This window comes from Manduca sexta, chromosome 8, assembly GCF_014839805.1.
Source record: "Manduca sexta isolate Smith_Timp_Sample1 chromosome 8, JHU_Msex_v1.0, whole genome shotgun sequence".
NCBI classification, from domain to species: Eukaryota; Metazoa; Arthropoda; class Insecta; order Lepidoptera; family Sphingidae; genus Manduca; species Manduca sexta.
In genome coordinates, this window is record NC_051122.1 from 2,373,494 (window position 1) to 2,396,227 (window position 22,734).

Genomic DNA, 22,734 nt, shown 5'->3' on the forward strand with positions numbered 1-22,734 from the left:
TTTGGAAATCATTGGTCTAAGTATATAGTTACCTACAATACCTTGGTTATTATAGAACTTTTCTTCCTTAAATTAAACTATCAGGATTTCACTTTATTTAAATAGAAAATAGAGGTGTTACTAAAAAAGATTTTTAAATATCATAATAAATTAAATAAAAATACAGAAACAATTCAGTAATATTTATTTATCCCTTGCGTGGTTTGCTGTCATCGAAATGCAATAACGTCAGGATGTCCACTATGGGTTCCTTGGTGGCCGTGATAAACAGCTCCATCCTCAAATAGTAGTCACCATCAGCCAGGGGAATCGGGATGTTCTTCGGAGGTAGTTCCATGTTCGTGTATTTATATGTACCCTGTACATTTTACCGGATTTTAAATCGGAAGCCTATATAAGAAATTGCTAATGCCGACTTTTGGATAATTCGTTTTAAAAGTATAAGTAATACTGTGATATGTTATATATATTAAGTATACAATACAGTTACAATGCTTGGTGATTATCTTCGATTGAGGGTAGATAGTTTTATGCTCACCAGTCGCATGAATGAAAGTGGTAGGACCATAGACTAATGTAATTTATTCTATTCTTGCTTACGTCACTATTATTCAAAATGGCGGTCCTACTTACAAATCGTGGCGCCATTCTGACAAATAAATCTAAAGATCTCCATTACACAATAAAATACAACAAGAACGAAAGAAATTCGTTAGCTCATTATTACAAGGTTCTATGTTCGTTTTTTATGTTGGGAAAATTAGATTATATATTTTCATATTTTCATAAAAATTATAAAAGACAATAAATTCTTGGGATATACATAGCTCAATTTGTATAAAAATATATATAATACAACCTTGTCATAATTAGCCAGCGGCTTGTTTCTCGATACAAGAATAATCATATTTTATATTTTTCATATCCGAGTGTCCTTCGGGTAATCGAACAATTACTTACTGGGGGAAAAGGACATCTGCTAAGTGGAATATTCGTGAACTGCTGCATGAACTCGCGAGACCACTTAGACTTGACGGTGTCACACGCCTTAGCAACTATGCGGAAATCACCGCCGGACTTCATTGTAAAAGTCAACGCAAACTGCAACGAAAATAACAAGATCGGCAAGAATAGCTTGATCAAATGGTCAAATCAACTGCTTAGTCAAGGAATTAGTGGTACTATTAGTGAGTGTATAAAAGGCTAGGTGTGGCTCGCAGTTTCAACCGAACTGAAAAGCATTTCCCGCCACAAACGTTCCTAAATCGTCATCCATCAGTAAACATTAGTGCCATATACTTAACTTATAAAAATCCATGATTTCCCATTGGACCAAATCAACAGAATAAAAATAGCCTATGTATTAGTCCAAGACATTGTCAACCCGTGTGCCAAATTTCATTCAAATCCGTTCAGCTGTTTCTATGTTTAATTTTAATATAAATCCAAAAAATTATATTATTCAGAAATAACATTTTATTGGTAATAATTACCTATGTATATTGAAATTAAACTATTTACCGACTTTATCGCGGATATTAATATTATTTTTACCCGATGTTTCGAAGACTACCGTCATGGTCACGTCGAAATAAAATAATTATATAAACGCAATAAAATTCCTAAATACTTTTATTTCAATGTCTAACATTCGCATAAACATAGAAGTCATTAAACCTATGTATGTATAACTCCTTAGGTGCTGACCCTAAACGATGCACTAACATTAAACACCAACACGATATTTCTATAAATAAACCCTATTATTTCCCCTTTGTAGATTACAATCTTAAATTATATTTTAAAAACAACAAACTGAGTTAACTAGTTTAAGTTTTAACATTTAAATGTGCACTTGAATGTTGTAGACTCGGATATTTTCGACTAATGACGTCAAACTCAGTTCATGGTATTTAAGACACTCGTATTATACTTACAAGTCCGGCTGGGTAGGAACTATCGCTTTTTATAAGTACAGGTATAGCGAAGTGATCAAACTGGACACTGGTCAGCGAACTGAGACAGTGCATCGACTGAAGAGTGTTTATACCTCATCAGTCGATATTATTATGCTGGCCTGTTTAAAACCGAATATACACAGGCTAATCACGGAACTCGACTTATGTGAACCACTATGGCGTGTTTTACCTTGGTTTTAGTGACCACCAAGGCTGCAGTCTTCGAAACATGGGGAGAAAATTATAATAAAATATCTGAAAAAAAGTTCATCGTCAAAATTTCACGTTAACATAAGAAATCACCATGAAACTTACTTTGGCCACCAAACTGTGCATACTGCAAACCCGGACCCTTTTGAAGGATGTTGTAATTACTATTTAGACTTATGAAATTAAACCTGCCACTATGAAGATCTTTGCAGTTCAAAATCTTGGATAAAATTAATACGGATTATAGTCAAACTGCTTTCGGGTTACCTAGTCACTCCGCTCAGTCCTATAACAAATACTTATATAGCAGAAAACATTTCTCGAGTTTCTTCGATACATTCTGGAACCTTCTAGAATAATCCAACTTGTAAATTAATTGAAACCAGAAAGAATGGTGATCAAATTCAGAATACAAACCGACACGTTATTCCCAAAGGGCACAAGAAGTGTTCCAGTCATGTTGGTGCGGTACACTTTATCCTTCCGGCTCTTTCTACCGGTAAACACGATGCAGTCCTTTATGTATTTCGGATTGCACACTCTCACCTTGGCTTGTTCTTGGCGGAAATCCTGAGAACAATTTTTTTTTATCAAGTAGTTAAGTATAGCTTAACTATGCATAATAATAATTGAGTACGTCTTTATTATTAAGCATTATAGATTATTAGGAAATGTAACGGGCTGCAAAAATGGTCATAAAAAGTTAAATCATATTTCTAAACATATAATTCTGTTTTTTTGTTACGCTAAACTAACCTTTAGTTTATTATACTGCTATAGATTAAAAACCCTATCGTGTTTTGTCAGTCATAAAAAACAACAAAAAATACGTGTATATAAACATACTTACACCATACAAGTACCCGACACAAAATAATATAATCAAACAAATACAAATTCTAAAGTGCATTTGCGTTTATTCCTATAAATTTTCTATACAACCTTGTGACTCTTGATTTTGATACAAAATGACAATTACCAATATAGAAATAGTTAGACAAACAGATAATTATTTCCGCATAATAATTTGAAATAATGTATCATCGTTGTTAGCTTAATGTGTTGGGAGATTCTGTACACACCGGTAAGAACATTCTAGAAGTATCCTACAATTTATATAGCAATCAAGACTTTTGAAGGTGACGAATAAATCATTTCGCTCATAACGTTATAAGCGTCTCAGTAGCAACTGTACCGACCTTCTGATCGATATTCATTTTATGGAAAAAAGAGTACATTGATGTAAATAAATCCAACTAATATTCTACACTCATTTAGCGCGTAAAAATACTCATAACATCTCTCTCTTTCTTTCCCTCTATCTCTCTCTCTCTCTCTCTAGGAAATGTGAAATACCACCAACTTGGGACTTTGAATTCCAAAACTATACTACTGAATACGTATTATTGTACTGCAATCTTCAGACGTTTTAGATATTACATCTCATAATTTTATGGTTTCGACTGAGTCTGTTACAACCCTACTACAAACCCTACTACAGCCTACAACGTAAAAATCAAAATATTAGCCTTTGGTCTTTTAAAAAAAGGCTTTTCAACGCATTAAACCGCCCAAGGTTACTCAGGCAAATAACCAAGATGGCTACCGAAATCTCGCATATAGACTTATTACGTAATTACAAATTATGACTAGAACAGAATAACTCTACAACTATAATTATCGTAGCATCATCATTATTATCAATACAATTGTACATTGACCAAACTAGGCCTTGTTATATGAAATCTGTCGACTTTAGTTGATGACATAATTAGTTTCCATTTTAGTTGATATGTAGCTTCTAATATCATTTTTATTTTGTAGACTCTCCTTACATGAGATATCCTAATATACAATAAGACATGGTACATTTAAAAATCAACATAGTATAATTAGTGATCGTATTAATAATTCGCAATTTAATGACAAACAATTATAACTTATTAACTCATAGTAGGTTAATGAAAATAAAACAAAATGTCTCGTAGATTGACATTACTTTCAATAAACTTTATAGGTACCTATCGTGTAGGTATATAGGCTTGCAGGCAATTTACCTTGTTTACATTTAACTTAAAAATAAACTCATCTGCCAAACCGCTTCCGTGCACAAATTAAACTTGTTTAGCAAATATTTTAATGTTTAGATTACTCATATCAGAAAGTGGGTGCACCTGTTGCGTCACTGCCTACCTCTTGGGGGATAAAAGGCGTGAGTGTGTGTGTGCTGTTATTTCTTACTGTCAAAATTACTCGTTAAATTAAACTGTAGCAGATTATAATTGAAACGGATTAACCACGGAAAATCATCACATAAAAATGTTTTTTAGAACTAATAATGTAGAAAAGGAGTAGTGACGAGCTTATATTTGACCAGCACTCAACTACGCTCTCAGATGCTGGTTCAGATAAGGCTAACAAGGTCTTTACGCACGGAAGATGCTAAACATTTTTATCTGCTTGATAAAACCTTTATAAACAAAAATAAAGACACATGACGCAATTATCCCCGAAGGCAGGCAGTAGGTAAAGTTGCAACCTGGGCATCGACTTTATGCCATGTGTGTTCCGTCCCATAATGTGATAGGGGGCGAGCTTATCGCCATATTGGACACAAAGTCTTGCCTCCAGACTTATACGGATCAGAAAAACTTAATCGCTGCCCGACCCGGGACCTCAGAGAGGTCCGTAACGCATATGCTATACGGAAGCGGTCGCTTTTTTAAGTGTTTCGAATGCACAATAACTTATCGTAGTTCAAGAATGTATGTAGCACTTGATATTGAGCACTAATCGCAAACTTGCACAGATCTCAATATAAACAACGGTTAACTCGAGTAATTGGCATTGAGTTTTTCATCAACATAAATGGAATATAACTTAAGCCCCATTCATTTATGAATCATTACTTCCTAGTTGTATTTTCCAAGCTAGTTTTTATTTCGTCACTAACATGCTAGTAGTATTACCACCTAGCAGTAGATACTACTATGGTTACAAATTACAATTCACATTTTACGTATAATATTTCACATTTTAAATATGGGTGACGGGAAAAACCTTGAATTTGGTTATACATTCCGCTATTATCCCTTTCCGCCTTTAAACCCACCACTGCCATTCCTGTTAACCAGGAACGCCAAGGGTCTCAGTCTCTGGGTACAAAGCAAAACAAAGCTGTCTTCAACCGACGCGACGATGAAATATATTCTTACTCCTTTTTCGAAAGAAACTGTGTAAAGCAAGGTACAGAGATTTAAAACAAAACACGGCAGATGTTACCCTGAAAAGTTCACTCATAATTTAGATACAGGTTATATGTATGCAGTATGCATGTTCCAATGCATTGCTAATGTCATTGTCCTGACATCTATGTTTTCCTGCTTCCTTCAACATTTACATTAGACGTGAGGAATCCGTTACTAACAATGCAATGTCATTTGTTTCGAGAAATGTACTGAACCTGATTAATCAAGTTTTGTTTAAAGGTTGTCTTTTTATTCAAAAGTGTGAATTTCTAATATAAATAACTCATCTGTCGTCAAGTTCTATTACTAAGGCGCCTTTTTTGACTAAACTTGAATCGAATTATGCAGTTCATGACCTGAACTACTAATTTTGTAACACTTTACAAAAATATTTACCGTTAATCAGATAGCGGATGTTTTTAAGAGATCTCGATAGTTATTTACGTTTTATCATAAGGCGCGTTTGCATCGAAATTCCGTAGTATCACTTATACTTTTTGTCTTGAATTTAAAAGAGTACAATCGGTCAAAGGGTTTTGTTTTCCTGATAAATTATCAGTAGCATCTCGCGCTTGTTCCCGTGCTGTCTTACGATGTGCGATACCACGACGAGGCTAGACGGGAAAGTAGTCGTCGTTACTGGAGGCAGCTCAGGACTTGGACTTGAAGCCGCAAAAAATATAGCAAAACGTGGAGCACGCGTAGTTATCGCAAGCCGCAATGAAACAAAATTACAGAAAGCACAAGCCGAAATCGTAAATACGAGTGGAAACTACAATGTGGCGTATAAATTACTTGATCTAGGATCTTTGAAGTCAGTGAGAAGCTTCGTTAATGATATGAATGGTGAAGAAAGACTTGATGTGTTAATAAATAATGCGGGAGCGATCGGATTACCAGACAGATTGACAGCCGACGAACTAAATCTTACTATGCAAGTGAATTTCTTCGGAGCATTTCTACTTACGTTTCTAATGCTGCCTAAGTTGAAGGCTTCGGCTCCAAGTCGCATAATAAACGGATCAGCTGCTTCAATGTACATCGGATCTATAGATTTTAACAATTGGAACGACGTAGGCACTCATACAGCTATACAAGTGGTTGCTTCTTCAAAATTAGCAATGGTTTTGTTCAATGCAGAGTTAGCCAAGCGTCTGAAAGGTACTGGAGTCACAGCAAACAGTTTTGATCCATTCATCGCGCCTGGTACGGACGTATTTTTTGGCTTACCCTCATACTTGCAAGATGTGTCGCGGATTATCGCCAGTTTGATAGGACAACCCAAAGAGGAAGTCGGGAGACAATTGGGATATTTGGCAGCAGCGCCAAACCTCGAGATGGTTAGTGGAGAACATTATAAGTTTTGTGGCAAATTTCCCAGTCATTGGTTAGTGAATGATGGTGTTTTGACAAAGAAGTTGTGGGAAGAATCGAAAAAATTGGTGCATATCAGCCCTGAAGAAGATTGGGAATTAGGAAACAAGTAATAGAAATGGTCCGAAACCCTTATATATAATTTTGTTGCGCTTAAGAAAAGTCGTATCATTATCGTGAATTTAGTATAAATTATAATATAATATTATCATTTATCGCATTTTGTACAATGTATTTAACGTTTTCCTTGTAAGAGGAGTGAAAGCAGGTTGTTTATTTTTTTTTTAATCTGAATGAAATCTTGAGATTTTCTGGTACTCAATAATAATTTAGCTCACAGCTCCGTCGGCTTAATAACATCTATTTGCGACATAAAATGATATAGATAGCATTCAAACACAAGCTAGGTAGCTTTTTACTAGGGAGAGAATTTTTAGAATCTGAGGAATAAGTCTAGAAATTAGAGCATAAATTTCATTGTTACGAACAGTTTATTGCCTACATAATATGACTATGAAAGTTTTTATACTAAATTGTCGTAGAGTATTTAAAGACGAAACTAATATATTAACATTATATCTATAGTTCCGTCAGGACTTGAATTTAAAAATATATATTTCTTATAAGTAAATTGATCTGTAACAAAATTTATAACATGGTATAGCTAAAAATCCAAATGTAATTGTATAAAGGTTTTTTTAACTCAATAAATAACAAGTTTACAATGTTGTTTTTTGCGTGATTTTTTTTTTTTGCTTATTAGCACCGCGCCATATAGCATATATAAAAATTAACATAGGACCTTGTAATATGACTGTTATAACAAGATGGAAAAATCTGTTTTTTTTTCTTTTGTATGACGAGACGATCTTGCCATTCAGCTGATGGTAAGAAATACGACTGCCCATAAATAGTAGAAACACCATCCAACAACTTGAATTACAAAGCGTTTATTGGTATTCCACTGCACTCGCCTTCGTCAGAAATGAGATGTTAATTCTTATTATATTATTATGTTAGTTATACTGGCTACAATATCCTTGAAACCGGAACACAACAGTGACTACACACGGCTGCTTGGCGGCAGAAACAGATATTGCGGCTCTACCTACCCAGGCGCACTCTCACATATAAAAGATCTATCATCAGTAAATGTAAAATATTAATGTTGGTTAAAATTTTAAATAAATAATTATTTATGGTTCCCCTTTTACTTACTTTTCGGGCGTATTGGGATTTTTTCCTAAAAATGACATAGAATCATATTATATAATAAATCCAATCAGTATACAGTAAAGTCAGTCAGTTATTTAATTTCTGGAAAAAATATATTATAAAACCTTATAATAGTGAGCCAGCGATTATTGATTTTGGATGTTTTTTACAATTATACCCGATTTATGAATGAAATGTTAAATTACATATTTACTATTTATCCCTGAAAATTCTTCAGATAACGTTTAAGTTCTGGAAAGGTCCCCATTATTGTCAAAAAGTGGTAACGTATACACTGCTGTCATTTACCGCCTGTAAGAAATTTAACAGCAAATTTGCTTCTACCCGTTGTTTTGTGAGACATTATTTCTGCAGTACGTTCTTTGTAATGTAATAATAGTAACTGGGGTACTATGGGGTAGGTAGAGCCGCAATATCTGTTTCTGCCGCCAAGCAGCCGTGTGTAGTCACTGTTGTGTTCCGGTTTGAAGGGGGGGGGGCAAGCCAGGGCCCGTGCCCTGGGCGGCGAATTTAGAGAGCGGCAAATTCAAACTTGGCAGACGAATACACAACTTATAATTAACGCAACTTTGACTACTGAGACATCCAGTACATTACACATATAAATTATTTCCCGCGGGGCGCGTAATCATGATGATAATGATGACAAAAGTAAATATATAGGTGGTCGGGGGCTGCAAAATCCAGATTTTGCCCCGCCTCCAAAAAATTCAAGATCCGGGGCTGGAAAGCGGCCTGCATCCAGCATTTCTGCGACCTTTATCAAATCGTCTGTCCACATTGCAGGAGGATGTTTAATGTTGCGCTTATCGGTACGTGGTCTCCATTCATTGCATTGTGCGTAAAATACATGTAATATTTTCATTCGTACGTATTAAGATATTCTGACGCGCCGGTCAGTTACATCTCACGCTCTAATTCGCATGCATTGTACACTGTTATTAACTAACGGTTATTGCCCTGTATGCGACATAAACAGAATGTTCATGCAATTTTTCCCGTGGTATTATGGGGTTTACCCCTGGGTTGGACAGCAGTGTGTGTAGTTGGCCTCACGCTGCCGTAGACGCCGAGGGCATCCTTCGGTGCGCGGGGGCTTCTGAGCTCCCCCCATAGGAGACGGGCCGCAAGGCGGCACCGCGCAGGGGCGGTTGCGGTCGCAGACTAGACACTTCAACGTAAGAGGAAGCCCGCAGCCGTCCCTAATGCGCCGAAGAGGGCCACCGCGGAGTTTTAGCTGGTAGGCCGTGCATAGGTTTAAGTTGTATATAGGGTTAGGGACTCGGCCCGGCGGTCGCCCGAAGGTCGTCATCAAATCCGGGCGGCTCAACGCCGGGCCGTAAGGCACGGTTACCCCAGCATAACCGCTCAGTCGCCCCCCACGAAGGCTGGGCGGTAGTAATAAGGGACTTTCTCCGCGAAACCAAAAAAAAAAAAAAAAAAATGGTATTATGGGGTTTGGTTAATTAATATAGCTAAGGGGATATAAAACAGTTTATGAACGGTTACCCATGTAAATCATTGATCTACTGCAGGGTTTCTTGACTAACCGGCGGACTGTTTACACAGTATACCGCAGAGGTTGTTTCTATAGAGAACTGAGGTAATGCTTTATGGTACCCAGGAGCCGCCTGCTTCGATGAAAGCTACCGCGGGGTTTAGTTGGTACGCCAACGTGCATAACATGCTGGTAACCGCAACATACCCGCCTTAGTACCTTGGACTAATGCGGGATCTTACAGTGATTTCCACGCGAAAAAGAGGGTTTCTTGACTACGGACAAATGAGAAGCATATAAATAATGGAATTATAGAATTTTTGCAACAAATATAGAAAAATCATTAAATATTCATTGAAGGTTAACTACCAAGATTTAATTCTAGTCACGAAATGCGAACACTATCTAGCGACGTAGCTTGCTCAGATCAAAATTTGTTGAAGACCTTCATTGCCGATGTAATGTTGTACTTGTCGGCAATTTTCATCCCTGTGGGAAAAAGATATTTGATCTTACTCTACCAGTATATTTAGTTACAAATACGATATCTCGCGTGATTTGCTCACGAAATGTGATATTACACAAAATAAAATTTGATTCAATGATCAATGAAATATTCATCTCATTAATTCACGTTTATTCGTTATGCATATAAGATGTTAATGGTTTTATACTATGTTTGAGTGATCTGTAGGCAAATAAGACGACAAAATATTGATACTAACGGAACTCTCGGTGACTAAGTCCGAATGTGTAAGTCGATTTGATGACATAGCTACACATAATATAACATCTGTGCAAAGAGAAATTATTATTACAAATTATTTACCAAAATAGACAATGTGCGGGCATGAAAAGTTTACGACTTTATAACATTTATAGATAAATAATAAGATAGATCATATCATTCTGTAGATTTAAAATACAAGTTGTCTATCAACTGAATGAAACTTACAAATGCTCAACCTTAACATTAATCTACTATGTAACAAGTACTTAAATATTTCTATGCTATTAGTATGCGTATTTCTTCACCTTATACATTAGACCTTGTCCGAGGTCTCACCTCCGCATTGCCGGGCTTATGATAAATCAGTCTCAGTAATAAAAGTAACTTTATAATGGACACACACAGTATGTATAGGAGGGACGATTTTAGCGATTGTGACACGGATATCCGGTTAGATGGAAAGGTAGCTCTCGTCACCGGCGCTACAGCGGGCACTGGCTTCGAAATTGCTAAAAACTTAGCAAGACGTGGCGCGAAAGTCATCATTGCCAGTCGGAATGCAACCAAACTAGCTGGGGCTAAGCAAGACATCATAATGGATTCTGGAAACCAGAATGTCGTGGCGCGGCAGATGGACTTGGCATCGTTAACTTCAGTGAGGAACTTTGTTGGGGAAATGCGGAGTGAACCTCGCTTGGACATCCTGATTAACAACATAGGAGCTATTGGACTCCAGGACAGGCTGACAGAAGACGGTCTGCAACTCATGATGCAAGTGAACTACTTCGGATCGTTTTTGCTAACGTTTCTTCTGTTTCCGCTGATGAGGAGATCAGCACCGAGCAGAATAGTCAACGTATCATCTCTAGCTTTGATCTTAGGCCACATAGACTTCGACAAATGGAATGATGTAAACAAATACTCCAATTTTGGATACTATTGCAATGCGAAGCTAGCTGACGTTCTCTTCTCAGTGGAAATGAACAAACGCGCAGCAGATAGTGGAGTGAGTGTGTACAGCATGGACCCAGGATTAGGCAAGTCAGAATTCTTTAGAAACTTCGAGAACGATATTTTAAAGAATATTTTGAACTCCGCTTTGTTGCATTTCGGTCGGCCCTTGCATAGAGTGGCGACAATGTCGGTGTATTTAGCAGTAGACCCGAAATTTGAAACGGAGAGTGGAAAGCACTTCAGAGATTGCAAGGAATTCTACAGCTCTTGGTTTGCAAACGACACTATACTGACCAGAAGAGTTTGGGAGGAATCTAAGAAACTGGTGAGGATCACGAGAGAAGAAGATTGGGAGAGAGCACAAAATAATTTTGGGAGTAGAACCCGCTTGTATAGTATTATCTGATCAGAATTTATAGTGTAAATGTTTTCATGCCTTTTAGTATGTGGATAATCGTGATATAATAGTACAAATTACATTTTTACTGGTTTGAAATATATATTTACTAGGCAAAACCCTCTCCCCAATTTTTGTAGATTCAGTTGTGCAGTGAATAATATTTAGGGTCTGCATGATCTATAGACCTATAAAATAAACAGGATAGATCAGGAACGGCACGTAATAGAAAACTGAAAGCATGGCAGTATGTTATTTTAAAGTGTAATTAAGAATATGTACTAGTGTGGTTGTGCAACAACAGTGTAAAACTTCGCGCAGTATTTATGAGGTAATAAGCAGCGAATATTAATATTTTACTATAACTTTTATTACGTGTGACCTCACACGTTTACGCGAAAATGACAACTATTAGTTGATTATTTCAATATAATTTATTTATTTTTATTTATTTATTTATTTATTTAAGGAAAACTTACAACTAGCATAACAAAAAGTAGTAAATATAACAAAAAAGATAAAGGTCAATTAAAAGTTTTCACAAATACAATACAATAATATAGAACAATAATAGGCAGATAACCAGCCTAGAGACCTACATATTTTAAATGTACATTACGATATGTGAAAAAATGCATTGCACAAAGTTTTCTTTAATTTAGTACAGTTGAAGTTAAAGAGATCAATATCAACATTAGAGGAAACATCATTGAATGATCTGCACGCTCTTATTAGGTACGAGTTCTGCCGATATGCTGATTTAGCAAATGGAACATACAAGAGGTTCGGTTTTCTAACCGTAGTACAAGGTGTGCGCAGTCCGATTTTGCTTAATAGTTCAGGGCTATCAACCGTGCTATTGAGAATATTGAGAAGATATGCTAGATCGGCTATTCGCCTACGCTCCTGCAATGGAAGAATATGAAATTTCTTACATCGAGTAAAATAGTCATTAAAATAATTGCCTGAGCGGTATTGCAAATATCGTATAAATTTTTTTTGTATTTTTTCAATTTGGTTAATGTAAACATCATATATAGGGTTCCACACTTGCGAGGCATATTCAAGGTGGCTGCGGACGAAAGAACAATAAATTATTTTGAGTGTCTTGATGTCACTAAATTCTGAGCACAGTCTAAAACGAGACCAAGTGCCATGGAGGCCTTCCTAACTATGTTCTCAACATGAGCATCGAACAACAGTTTGGTGTCAAAAGTAACTCCAAGGTCTCTTATAGAGTTCACACGTGATACAGTGGTGTTTAACAAGAAGTAGTTATGAAGTTATGGTGTATGCTTCCGTGTGTAAGAACAAATGTAGCACTTACTGGCATTGAGATCTAGCTTATTGATATAGCAATAACTTTGAAATCTGTCAAGGTCGTCCTGGAGACGAAGGGAGTCTGCAACTGAGCCAATTGGGCAAAGTATTTTCATGTCGTCCGCATATAATAATATTTTGGAATGAATAAAGCTGTGAGATATGTCATTAATGAATATAATGAACAGCAGTGGCCCCAACAAGGACCCCTGCGGAACCCCTGACGGAATAAACATTGCTTTCGAAGAAAAACCGTTCAGAACAACAGTTTGACACCTGTTCTCAACGTATGACGAAAACCATCTATAAAGGTTACCTCTAATTCCCAGGGATAGTAATTTATGCAGTAGAATTTTGTGGTCAATACGATCGAAGGCCTTACTAAAGTCCGTGTATATAACATCCACCTGACCACATCGAGACATGTGATGTGTTAAGAAGTCATTGCACAGAATCAAGTTTGAAGTGGTGGAACGCCCTTTTAGAAAACCATGTTGATAATCGCTAAAGCTATGTTTGAGAGCACTGTAGAGTTGTTGATAAACAATTTTTCTAAAATTTTGCGAATAAACAAAGCTTCGAAATCGGTCTATAATTTTCAACAGAGTTTTTGCTCCTTTTTATGAATAGGCGTAATAAGTGCGCATTTCCATATGCTCGGCACCACGCCAAGATCAAGTGACCGGCGGTATAATATTGTGAGAGGAACACTGAGACTTTTCGCACATTTAACAATGAAAGATGAAGGAATGCCATCAGGGCCCGCCGATTTATTGGAGTCGATAAATTTAAGCAGTCTGTACACCTCAAGTTCACGCACTTCAATTGATGGTAAATCTGCACAAACATTGGCAGACTCATTGATATCGTAAGTGCCTGACGAACATGAGAGAAAATTTGAGTGAAAGTAATCACCAAACAGATTACAGATCTCCACTCCATCCTCAGAGGACCGATCTCCATATTTTATAACAGAAGGATAACAATGTGACTGCTTCTTGGATTTAACGAAGGACCAAAACGCCTTGGGGTTCTTACGAATGTTATTTTCGATAAGTGAGATATATTTTACGAACATCTCATTTTCAAGAATCTTGGCTCTTTCACGTAATAGAACAAAAGACTGATAATCGGAGACATTACCATATTTTCTGAATTTACTGTGGTATTTAGTTTTTCTTTTAAAATTTTAATTAGAGGGCTTTTGTACCAAATAGGGTACTTATATTTGGGAACAATAGTTTTGGTAGGAATATATGAGTCGCGTAATTTGTAGAGGACGTCATAAAAGAAGGTTAAGGACTCCTCAAAGGTCAACGCACCAAATTCTTGCAGCCAATTAACTTTATCTAATTCCGTGCAAATTGCATCAAAATCTGCTAAATTATATAAAAACTTCACACGTGGATTTTCGGTAAGCATATGAAGTTGAACAAAGTCAACCACGGCGCATAATGCTTTATGGTGTGGATCTTCGGGAACAAGTGGGTCAATGCAACTTGTTACATTTATATCATTGTTAGAGAAAATTAGGTCTAAGATCCTATTATTACAATTAGTATAGGAATTGTATTGAAACAAGTTACATGCATTGAGATTGACAAAGAAGTCGCCCTGGACATGACCATAGATGTTAACAGGATACAGAGAGATGCTATCATCTGCCGGGACCCAGTTTATGTGCGGCAAATTGAAGTCACCAAAACCACAAATTTATCAGCAGGATGATTTAAGACAATCTTAATTAAATTGTCTGAGAAATTGGCTAGTTGATCGGCCATTGAGAAACCGAGGTTTTCAGGGCAAATATAAACAACACATAGGTGCATTTTATATGATATATTAGGATTTTTGTGTCGGAGGGTTAGCGTTACCCACAAATCCTCAGCTGGTGAACACCAATCACTGCAAACTTCTGCTGGAAGGTCACGCCTTACAGCAATAAGCACCTCCTCCGCCCCGAGACTGGTTAGTTTGACAATAATTCCGGTCACGTCTCCAAATAATGTAACGGTTATCAAACAATTCACTGTCCTCTAAACCATCCGCAAGCCATGTCTCCAGTCGAAGCAAAATAACATCGAAACAATTAGACAGTAAATTCTTATAAAACATGTGTGTCTTCGTCCGCAGCCCACGAACATTTTGATAGTAAACATTAATGAGCATTGTAAATTAAATCATAGCAGGCATTCAATACAATCATATAAAAAAATGGAACGGTAGCAAATAAAAAAAACGTGTATGTGAAGCATCAGAAGCAGAACAATCAAGCAAATTGAAACCCTAAATAAGAGACAATACAAATTAAACTTGTAATTACGACACAAAGCGGAACGATCGACCCAATGCGATAAGAAAACAAAAGGACTGCGAGCGCACAAAAAACCGGGGCAAAAAATACAGTTGTTTCTCAAACTGTGTGGTGCGTAGATATAATAAAGCTGAACATTAGTAATGTAAAACAGGCAATGGACTATTCTAATTAATGAATGAGTTTTTAAATCCTCTTCTGTTTTGATGGCCAAGATAGGGGAAGTTGAGTTTTTTCGTATAAGTATTTTGCAACTTTTTACCCACACATAAGCAAAACCCTGCTCCTTGGCAACCGATTTGGTTTTGTTCAGTAACAACTTATTGTCCAACGTAAGATGGTCATTGACGAATATCCTTGTGTCACCTTGTAGTCCAATATTAGAGGATAAGATGGCTTTGTGTTTCTTAGCGGCAGCTACAAAATCATCCTTAATATAGCGGCTGTGAACGGAACATATTATGTTCTTACTGCGGTTGTTACCTCGCATCGGGACCCTCACAATATAGTTGATCTGCTCCTTAGGAATTTTGAATGCAATAAGTTCACCAATTCTCGACACTATTTCAATTAGGTTTTCAGTCTTAGCCTCAGGTACTCCCTTAAACTCGATATTATTCATACGTGATCTTTGCTCACATTCACGTCTGTAGCTCTCCAACTCTTTGAACCTGTTCCTTAAAGAAAACATCTCGGTCTCCATCTTCATCAAACCTTCCACCTCAAGTTCAACTTTCGATGTTTTGCTTGTTAGCACATCCAAAGAATTATGGGCGAATTCAATAGAAGATTTCATGCATTCTAAATTAGTCTTGACGGATAATAGTTCGGTCTTCATCGATTTCAAGTCAGCCAATTCAGACTGAATCGCCTTTATATTTTCAATTATGATAGGTAGTGATGCCATTTGGGCCGATAAATGTTTGAGTTCAGACAGAATACCGTCAAGATCACTGGTAGAAAGACCCTTGGACGACGAACGTGGACTTGCTGCTGCCGATGACTTACAAGTGCTGCACTTCCAGGTCAATTTCCTATCACCGAGCTTGCGCCATCCACCTTCTGTGATACCAGCACAAGGAAAGTCAAACCGAAGTTGACATGTTGAACAAAGCACGCCATCTCTAAACTCAATTCCACAACGACTGCACGAAAACGACATAATTTGTAGTAGATTCGAAAGTGCACACAGATTGAGAACCGTAGGCGGTAAGCAGGTATCGCAACTACTAGTGTGTACGTGCGGTCGATCAGCTGACTGCCGAAATACTGAATTATTACTGAAATACCGAATTTACTATTGGAGGTTCTTTTGTTGGATCTTAGACAACCTTACCAAGAATCTCAAGCAGGTTAACGATTCAACTACCGTGCGTCATTCATGACTTTTTAGGTTATGTTGAGAGATAATTAAATAAAAATAAGTTTTTAAGTTTTTTTTTAAGTGTTACTACTACTATATATTATTTTTTTTAATTGAGTGTTATATAAGTATATATATGTAAATTAAATATATAATAATTGTTTTGTTGTTTTCATTGTGGTAAGTTTTGTTTGTGGCTCGTTCAGTGTTTTGTCGTGTGTTTGTTGACATCCGTTAATTGTTAATTGTGTTTAAAGGATGGAGTTTGATGTTAATGATCGTAGGCCGGAGCCCGATCCTCCACCAGATGCTGGTAAAAAATATTTTCAAGCTGCTCATAATGCGACGCTTAGTAACATTGGAAACCAGAAAGGTTTTACTCCCTCCCCGTCTCCATCTCCTTCTACGGCCTCATATGTAGCATCTTATGTTACCTCAGCCGCCCCTAGCCTTCCTCAAGTTAATTCAAATAAAATAAATATTTTAAAAATAATTAAAAAAGACAGTCCAATTTTAAAGAAAAAAGGTCGTCTAATAATTCAGCATTACATTTACAAAAGCTTTATCAAATTCAAATTTAAGTGAAGATACATTAATTATTAATAAAGATAAATCTCCGAATGCTTCATCTTCAGGTTCTTCCAATATGGATACTTCCCTTCTCAGCCTCAAGGTCAAGTTCTTCCGCTCACAAGGTCAAGGTACTCAAGTAGTGATTGTGGTCCCTTTATTGTTTACGTGGAGTTAGCTGAATCCTCCCCCCTACAAACGGGGCCACATTACACCCTATCAAGTTTGGCGCTTTCCTTTATAAAAACAAATTAACTAGTGTTTTGCAGGACGGCATTAAAAAAATTGGGCGCAATAGACTTTCTGTAACGTTTAAAACGGCTAATGATGCGAACAAATTTATTGATAATCCAATTTTTCTTTAAATAAATATAAAGTTTATATCCCTCTCATAACATTTCCCGCATTGGTTTGATTAGAGGAATACCTATTGAGTGGACGCAAAATGAAATAATTGAATTAGTTCAACTCCCCCCCTGAATCGGGTAGTATAATCAAAACTCGTAGGCTTAGTAGGAAAATTTCTTCCCCTGAAGGTTCTAGTTGGGTTCCTACCCAAACTGTCGTCATTACTTTTGACGGCCAAGTGCTGCCTAAAGAAATATATTGCTGCTATACACTGTTACACGTTGAACAATATGTATATCCAACCATCCAATGTTATAATTGCTGTAGGTTTGGGCACACTCGTGCACAGTGCAGATCTAAACCCAGATGTTATAAATGCACAGAAAATCACTCTGGAGATTCTTGCACTGTGGAGGATTCTGATGCTCTTTGCATTTTTGTGCAGGGCATCATTTCGCAATTAATAAAACCTGCGTGGAGCATAATAGGCAAGCAAATATTAAAAATTTATGTCTTCCCACAATGTTTCTTATCAAGAAGCAATGTCAAATTTTCCTTCGACACAAAAGTCTTATGCCAACGTATTATCATCCTCTCCTAATCCATCTCCGCATTTAACCCCTTCTTCATCTCACGTATATGACAGTCAATCCTCTGCCTCTAAGTCCTATCGTAAAACAGTCCTTCTTAAACCCCTTCAAGACCTTCGCTTCCCAAATCCTTTGACCGAAAGGCGCATAGAGAATTGTTAAAATCTTTCGAATTTTCCTCTCCTAACGGTTGTGCACTGAGTAGCAACAAAGAAAAATGTGATTCCTCCATTGAACATGCATCGAAAGAAGATTTGTTACCTAATTCTATTCAAAATTTAATATCCTCTCTAATTAAAGTTATAACTGACTCTAATCTACCGAACCACGTTGCCTGTAATATTATTCAAACGATTACTCTTTCTATTTTTAATTACTTAAAACATGGACCTAGTTCTTCAGTGGAATTGTAGAAGTTTAATTAAAAATAAAACCGACCTCTCTTTTATTTTAAATAAATATAAACCATTTATTTGTGCTATTTCCGAGACGTGGTTAAGACCACATTCTTCATATCGAATTCCCGGGTATGTATTGTTACGAGACGATAGAAGTGATGGGTGGGGCGGTGCAGCTCTCTTAATAAAAAATAATTTAACTTTTAATCAAAATTTAGTTGTAAATAATAGCAATCTCATTCAATTGGTGTGTCTTCGTTTTAATAATATTTCTTTTATTTCTGTATATATTTCGAGACGGGATAACTCGGTTATTCCCACGTTACGTAGATTTTTATCTTCTGTTTCCCCTCCTATATTATTAATGGGTGATTTCAATTGCCACAACCAGATCTGGGGTGCTCCAAATAATGACTCTTTCAGTAACAGACTTTTGGATCTCCTAGACGAATTTGACCTATGTGTGTTAAATGATGGGTCCCCTACTCGCCGCACTCCGCCCAATATTCAACCCAGTTATGTTGACATCTCTTTTTGCTCTCCCTCTTTAGCTTCCTTATTATCGTGGTCACGTCTTCCTTACTCTCATGGTTCCGACCATTTTCCTATCCTAATTTCATTTCCTTCTCAAAATATTAATGTTCCTATTCTTCCTCCTCTTCTACCTTACATCATAGATTCTTCTAAATGGGGTCTCTATGGCGCTTTACTTGAAGAAAAACGAATTTGCTTCCTGAACCTCAGTTATCTAATATTAAAGAATGTTGTGAGGGATTTAAAGATTCTATACTTGCTTCTGCAGAGGCGATATTTAATAAAAAATGTTGTCTTAGGCAAAATCCCTTCCCCCCCTGGTGGGATTCAGAGTGTACTGATTCTATTAAAAGGAGATATGAAGCAGAAGCACTCTGTTCCACTGACATTAACCTTGACTCTTTCCTAAACTATCGTAATGCGAGTGCTGCTACGAAAAGACTTTTAAGTACACAAAAAACGTCACGGCTGGCGCACATTTTGTGCGTCTATAACGCCTGAAACTCCTTCGTCTCTCGTTTGGAAAAACATGAAGTATTATAGATTGTCTCGTAATCACCGTTCCCTTTCTTCCTACTCAATAAGCTGGGTAGATGATTTTTTAGACAGGCTAGCTCCCCTTCAGTTCCTAATTTCTATCAAATTCCCTATTTATATTCCCCGGGCTATTTCTTCTATTTTAGACTCCCTTATACTTTTCAAGAATTAAAATTAGTACTCAGCCATATCAGGGACTCTTCCCTGGTCCTGATGGTATCCCTTATTCCTTTCTTTCAAAATCCCGGAATAGTTCCCTTAGTTATTTTTAAACTTGATTAATTTAATTGTTGATTCTGGAGTTATTCCGGAAAATTGGAAACATCAATTAATTGTACCCGTTCCCAAACCAGGGAAAGACCCTTGTAATTCACTTTCATATCGGCCTATAGCGCTCTCATCTACCATGCCCAAAGTAGTAGAACACTTGATAAAAAACAGATTAGAATGGTTCCTAGAGCACCATTCTTTACTGGCAGATTCTCAATATGGATTCAGGAAAGGCCGGAGTATTTCCGATAGTCATGCCATTTTCACTACTGACATTCAGTTGGCATTTAGTCAAAACAAGTCAGTGGTAGCTGGCTTCCTCGATGTTTCAGCGGCATATGATAATGTTAATCTTTGGGTCCTTAGGAACAAATTAGTTCAGCTAAGGGTTCCTGAAAAGATAACAAATTTTCTTTTTAACCTCTCATCAGGTAGGACTATATCATTGAGACATCCAGGCATTCAAGCTGCCACTAGAACTGTATGGAAAGGATTACCTCAAGGTTCTGTAATCAGCCCTCTGCTGTATGATGTTTACACTACCGATATAGATCATCACATATCGGATGGGTGTAATATCTTACAGTATGCTGATGACCTCCTTATTTATTCTTCTAATAATTCTATAAGCGTAGCAAAGGATAATATTGAAAGTGGCATGACTGTACTATCCTCATGGCTGAATAATAATTATTTAGACCTATCAGCCTCCAAAAGTGTAGTCGTTGTCTTTTCTAGAAAACGTCAGATACCCCATATTGATGTTGAGTGCAATGGGACCCTAATTCCAGTAAAGAAAGAGGTAAAATATTTGGGTAAAAATATTTGACAGTAGAATGAACGGTGTAGCGCACATAGACCATATTGTTAATAAATGTGAGAGCAACATTAATATTTTGCGATGTTTAAGGGGTGTTTGGTGGGGAGCACATCCTTACTCCCTCAGATTATTATATAATGCTATTGTGAGGAGTCACTTAGATTTTGCCACCCTTTTGCTGCCTCCCTGCAATAAAAAGCATTAAAAAATTAGATTTGGTTCAATATAAAGCACTTAGGATTGTAGCTGGAGCTATGAATAGCTCACCTACAAATGCCTTACAGGTGGAATGTTCTGACCCTCCTCTTTATCTCAGACGTCAATATCTGTCAGACAGATATATTTATAAAATATCTAATTACTCCTCTCATCCTCTTTTCTCTAAACTTAGATTATTAAATTCATTTATTATTTCTAACTCTTACTGGTATCATAAACCCTTACCCTGTCTTATTGAAAGTTACAGGAGGCTAGAAGGTATATCTTGTGCTATTAATAAATTTAAAATACATCCAGCATTTTCAGTTGAGTTTAGCTCTAAAATTTCAACCCCTTCTGTGGAGTTATCTCTTGGTATAGATAAACAGACTGCTAATCCAGATTCTAAATTAAAACTCATTATTCAGAAACGTTGGCCCCAAGCTAAGATTTTTTTCACAGATGCCTCTAAATTAAGTAAAGAAAGCCCTGTTGGTGTTGCTTTTTTACACTGGAATGCCAATATATCCTTTTCATATAAATTTCCACACTATTGTTCGGTATTTTCTGGTGAATTTTTAGCTATTAGGGAATGTATTAAATACATCAGAGTTAACAATATTTCGCCTTCTATAATTTTTTCCGACTCTAAAAGTTGTGTCCAGTCTCTTCTTAGCAACCCTTTTGCTAAAAATTGTATTCACCCACTGTCTCTAGAAATTAAGCATTTGATTAAATTATGTAATGTAGAACACATTCAAGTGTCGGTGGCTTGGATTCCAGGCCATATAGGTATTAAAGGTAATGAAACAGTAGATCAATTAGCCAAAGATGCTATTGTTCATGGTAACGATGAGTACTTCTCAGTGTATTCTTTTGACCTTTCTACTTTGGCCAAACAAGTCCTAGAGCTGGCATGGAACACCAGTTGGAGGAACTCTAGTACCCTTAAAGGAGGTAACCTGTACAAAATTCAACCTTACATAACTTCTAGGCCTTGGTTTTCCAAATTACGTTTCAGCAAACATATCTCTGCCACCATATCTCGGTTGAGAATTGGTCATTGCTCGTCTCCAGTGCACTTATATAAATTACACATAAGAGACTCGTCTATATGTGAGTGTGGCCTGGATGAGGGAACCGTTCCACATATACTTTTTAGCTGTCCCCGTTACTCATCTCCTTCTTTTTATGACATGTTGGTTGATAATGGGGCTCCTCTCCTGCTAATATATCATCCATCCTCAGCCTAAGTAACAAAATATATATAAAAACACTTGTTTCATTCCTAACGATTCATAATATACATTTATGATTGAAACTAACCTTCTGTGTCAGCATGCATCATTAATTAACACCTTTCGTAATAGTAACACATTGTCTTAAATTTACCCTAAAAATTTTATTTTTGACAATAATTTTAGACATGAATGCGTCACATGACAGTTGACACTGGCAGTAATACTCCTCAGTATGGAGGAATCGGTTGCCATAAAAAAAATAAAAAAAAAAAAAAAAAAAAGAATCTCAATTTTAAAGGTTTCTTAGAAATAGAGGTTCTTAAAGCCGAAGTGTCTTTATCAAGCTGTAGTCATATTAGGTGTATTACTGGATGTTATCGACTTAACATCTTCTGTTTTAGAAAACGATCGTAGTGCAGTTCCGTGTGATTTTAAGTTCCCATAGCGTTGCTACTTTTTATAAACGGTCGTGAAATTATCCATCAGGCAAGCTGTTTGCTCGTCACATTAATTAGTGGTTTAAAAGACTAAATTCAACTGACTGAAGCATGACCATGCTAAGTAATCTAGCTATCGTAAGACCTTACGATATGCATTTAATGGCATGCTGTACTAACTATATGAAA

The 22,734-nt window shown here is 36.7% G+C and overlaps 3 protein-coding genes across 3 annotated transcripts; 2 read left to right on the forward strand and 1 right to left on the reverse strand.

Annotated features, from left to right (window-relative positions):
* Positions 1 to 161: 161 nt before the first annotated feature.
* On the reverse strand, positions 162 to 3,628 carry LOC115445963. Its single transcript, XM_030172486.2, has 4 exons — positions 3,019 to 3,628; positions 2,586 to 2,738; positions 961 to 1,101; positions 162 to 358 (listed from the first exon to the last, which is right to left on the reverse strand). The coding sequence occupies exons 1-4, from the start codon at positions 3,076 to 3,078 to the stop codon at positions 188 to 190; spliced, it is 525 nt and encodes a 174-aa protein (XP_030028346.1). The 5' UTR covers positions 3,079 to 3,628; the 3' UTR covers positions 162 to 187.
* A 2,343-nt stretch (positions 3,629 to 5,971) lies between these two features.
* On the forward strand, positions 5,972 to 7,522 carry LOC115445962 (retinol dehydrogenase 11). Its single transcript, XM_030172485.2, has one exon. The coding sequence runs from the start codon at positions 6,010 to 6,012 to the stop codon at positions 6,901 to 6,903; it is 894 nt and encodes a 297-aa protein (XP_030028345.2). The 5' UTR covers positions 5,972 to 6,009; the 3' UTR covers positions 6,904 to 7,522.
* Positions 7,523 to 9,464: 1,942 nt separating this feature from the next.
* Positions 9,465 to 12,738, forward strand: LOC115445956 (retinol dehydrogenase 13-like). Its single transcript, XM_030172477.2, has one exon. It carries the CDS (start codon positions 10,646 to 10,648, stop codon positions 11,612 to 11,614), a length of 969 nt encoding a protein of 322 aa, XP_030028337.2. The 5' UTR covers positions 9,465 to 10,645; the 3' UTR covers positions 11,615 to 12,738.
* The last annotated feature ends 9,996 nt before the right edge of the window (positions 12,739 to 22,734 follow it).

Bases quoted from the DNA above. Each gene is read 5' to 3' on its own strand.
- LOC115445963 (XM_030172486.2), bottom strand. From the start codon at position 3,078: ATGCACTTTAGAATTTGTATTTGTTTGATTATATTATTTTGTGTCGGG. The intron at 1,102-2,585 runs GTTTGTATTCTG...TTTTCGTTGCAG, and splicing joins CCTTTGGGAATAACGTGTCG to TTTGCGTTGACTTTTACAAT. The intron at 359-960 runs GTAAGTAATTGT...TAAAATGTACAG, and splicing joins GCAGATGTCCTTTTCCCCCA to GGTACATATAAATACACGAA.
- LOC115445962 (XM_030172485.2), top strand. From the start codon at position 6,010: ATGTGCGATACCACGACGAGGCTAGACGGGAAAGTAGTCGTCGTTACT.
- LOC115445956 (XM_030172477.2), top strand. From the start codon at position 10,646: ATGGACACACACAGTATGTATAGGAGGGACGATTTTAGCGATTGTGAC.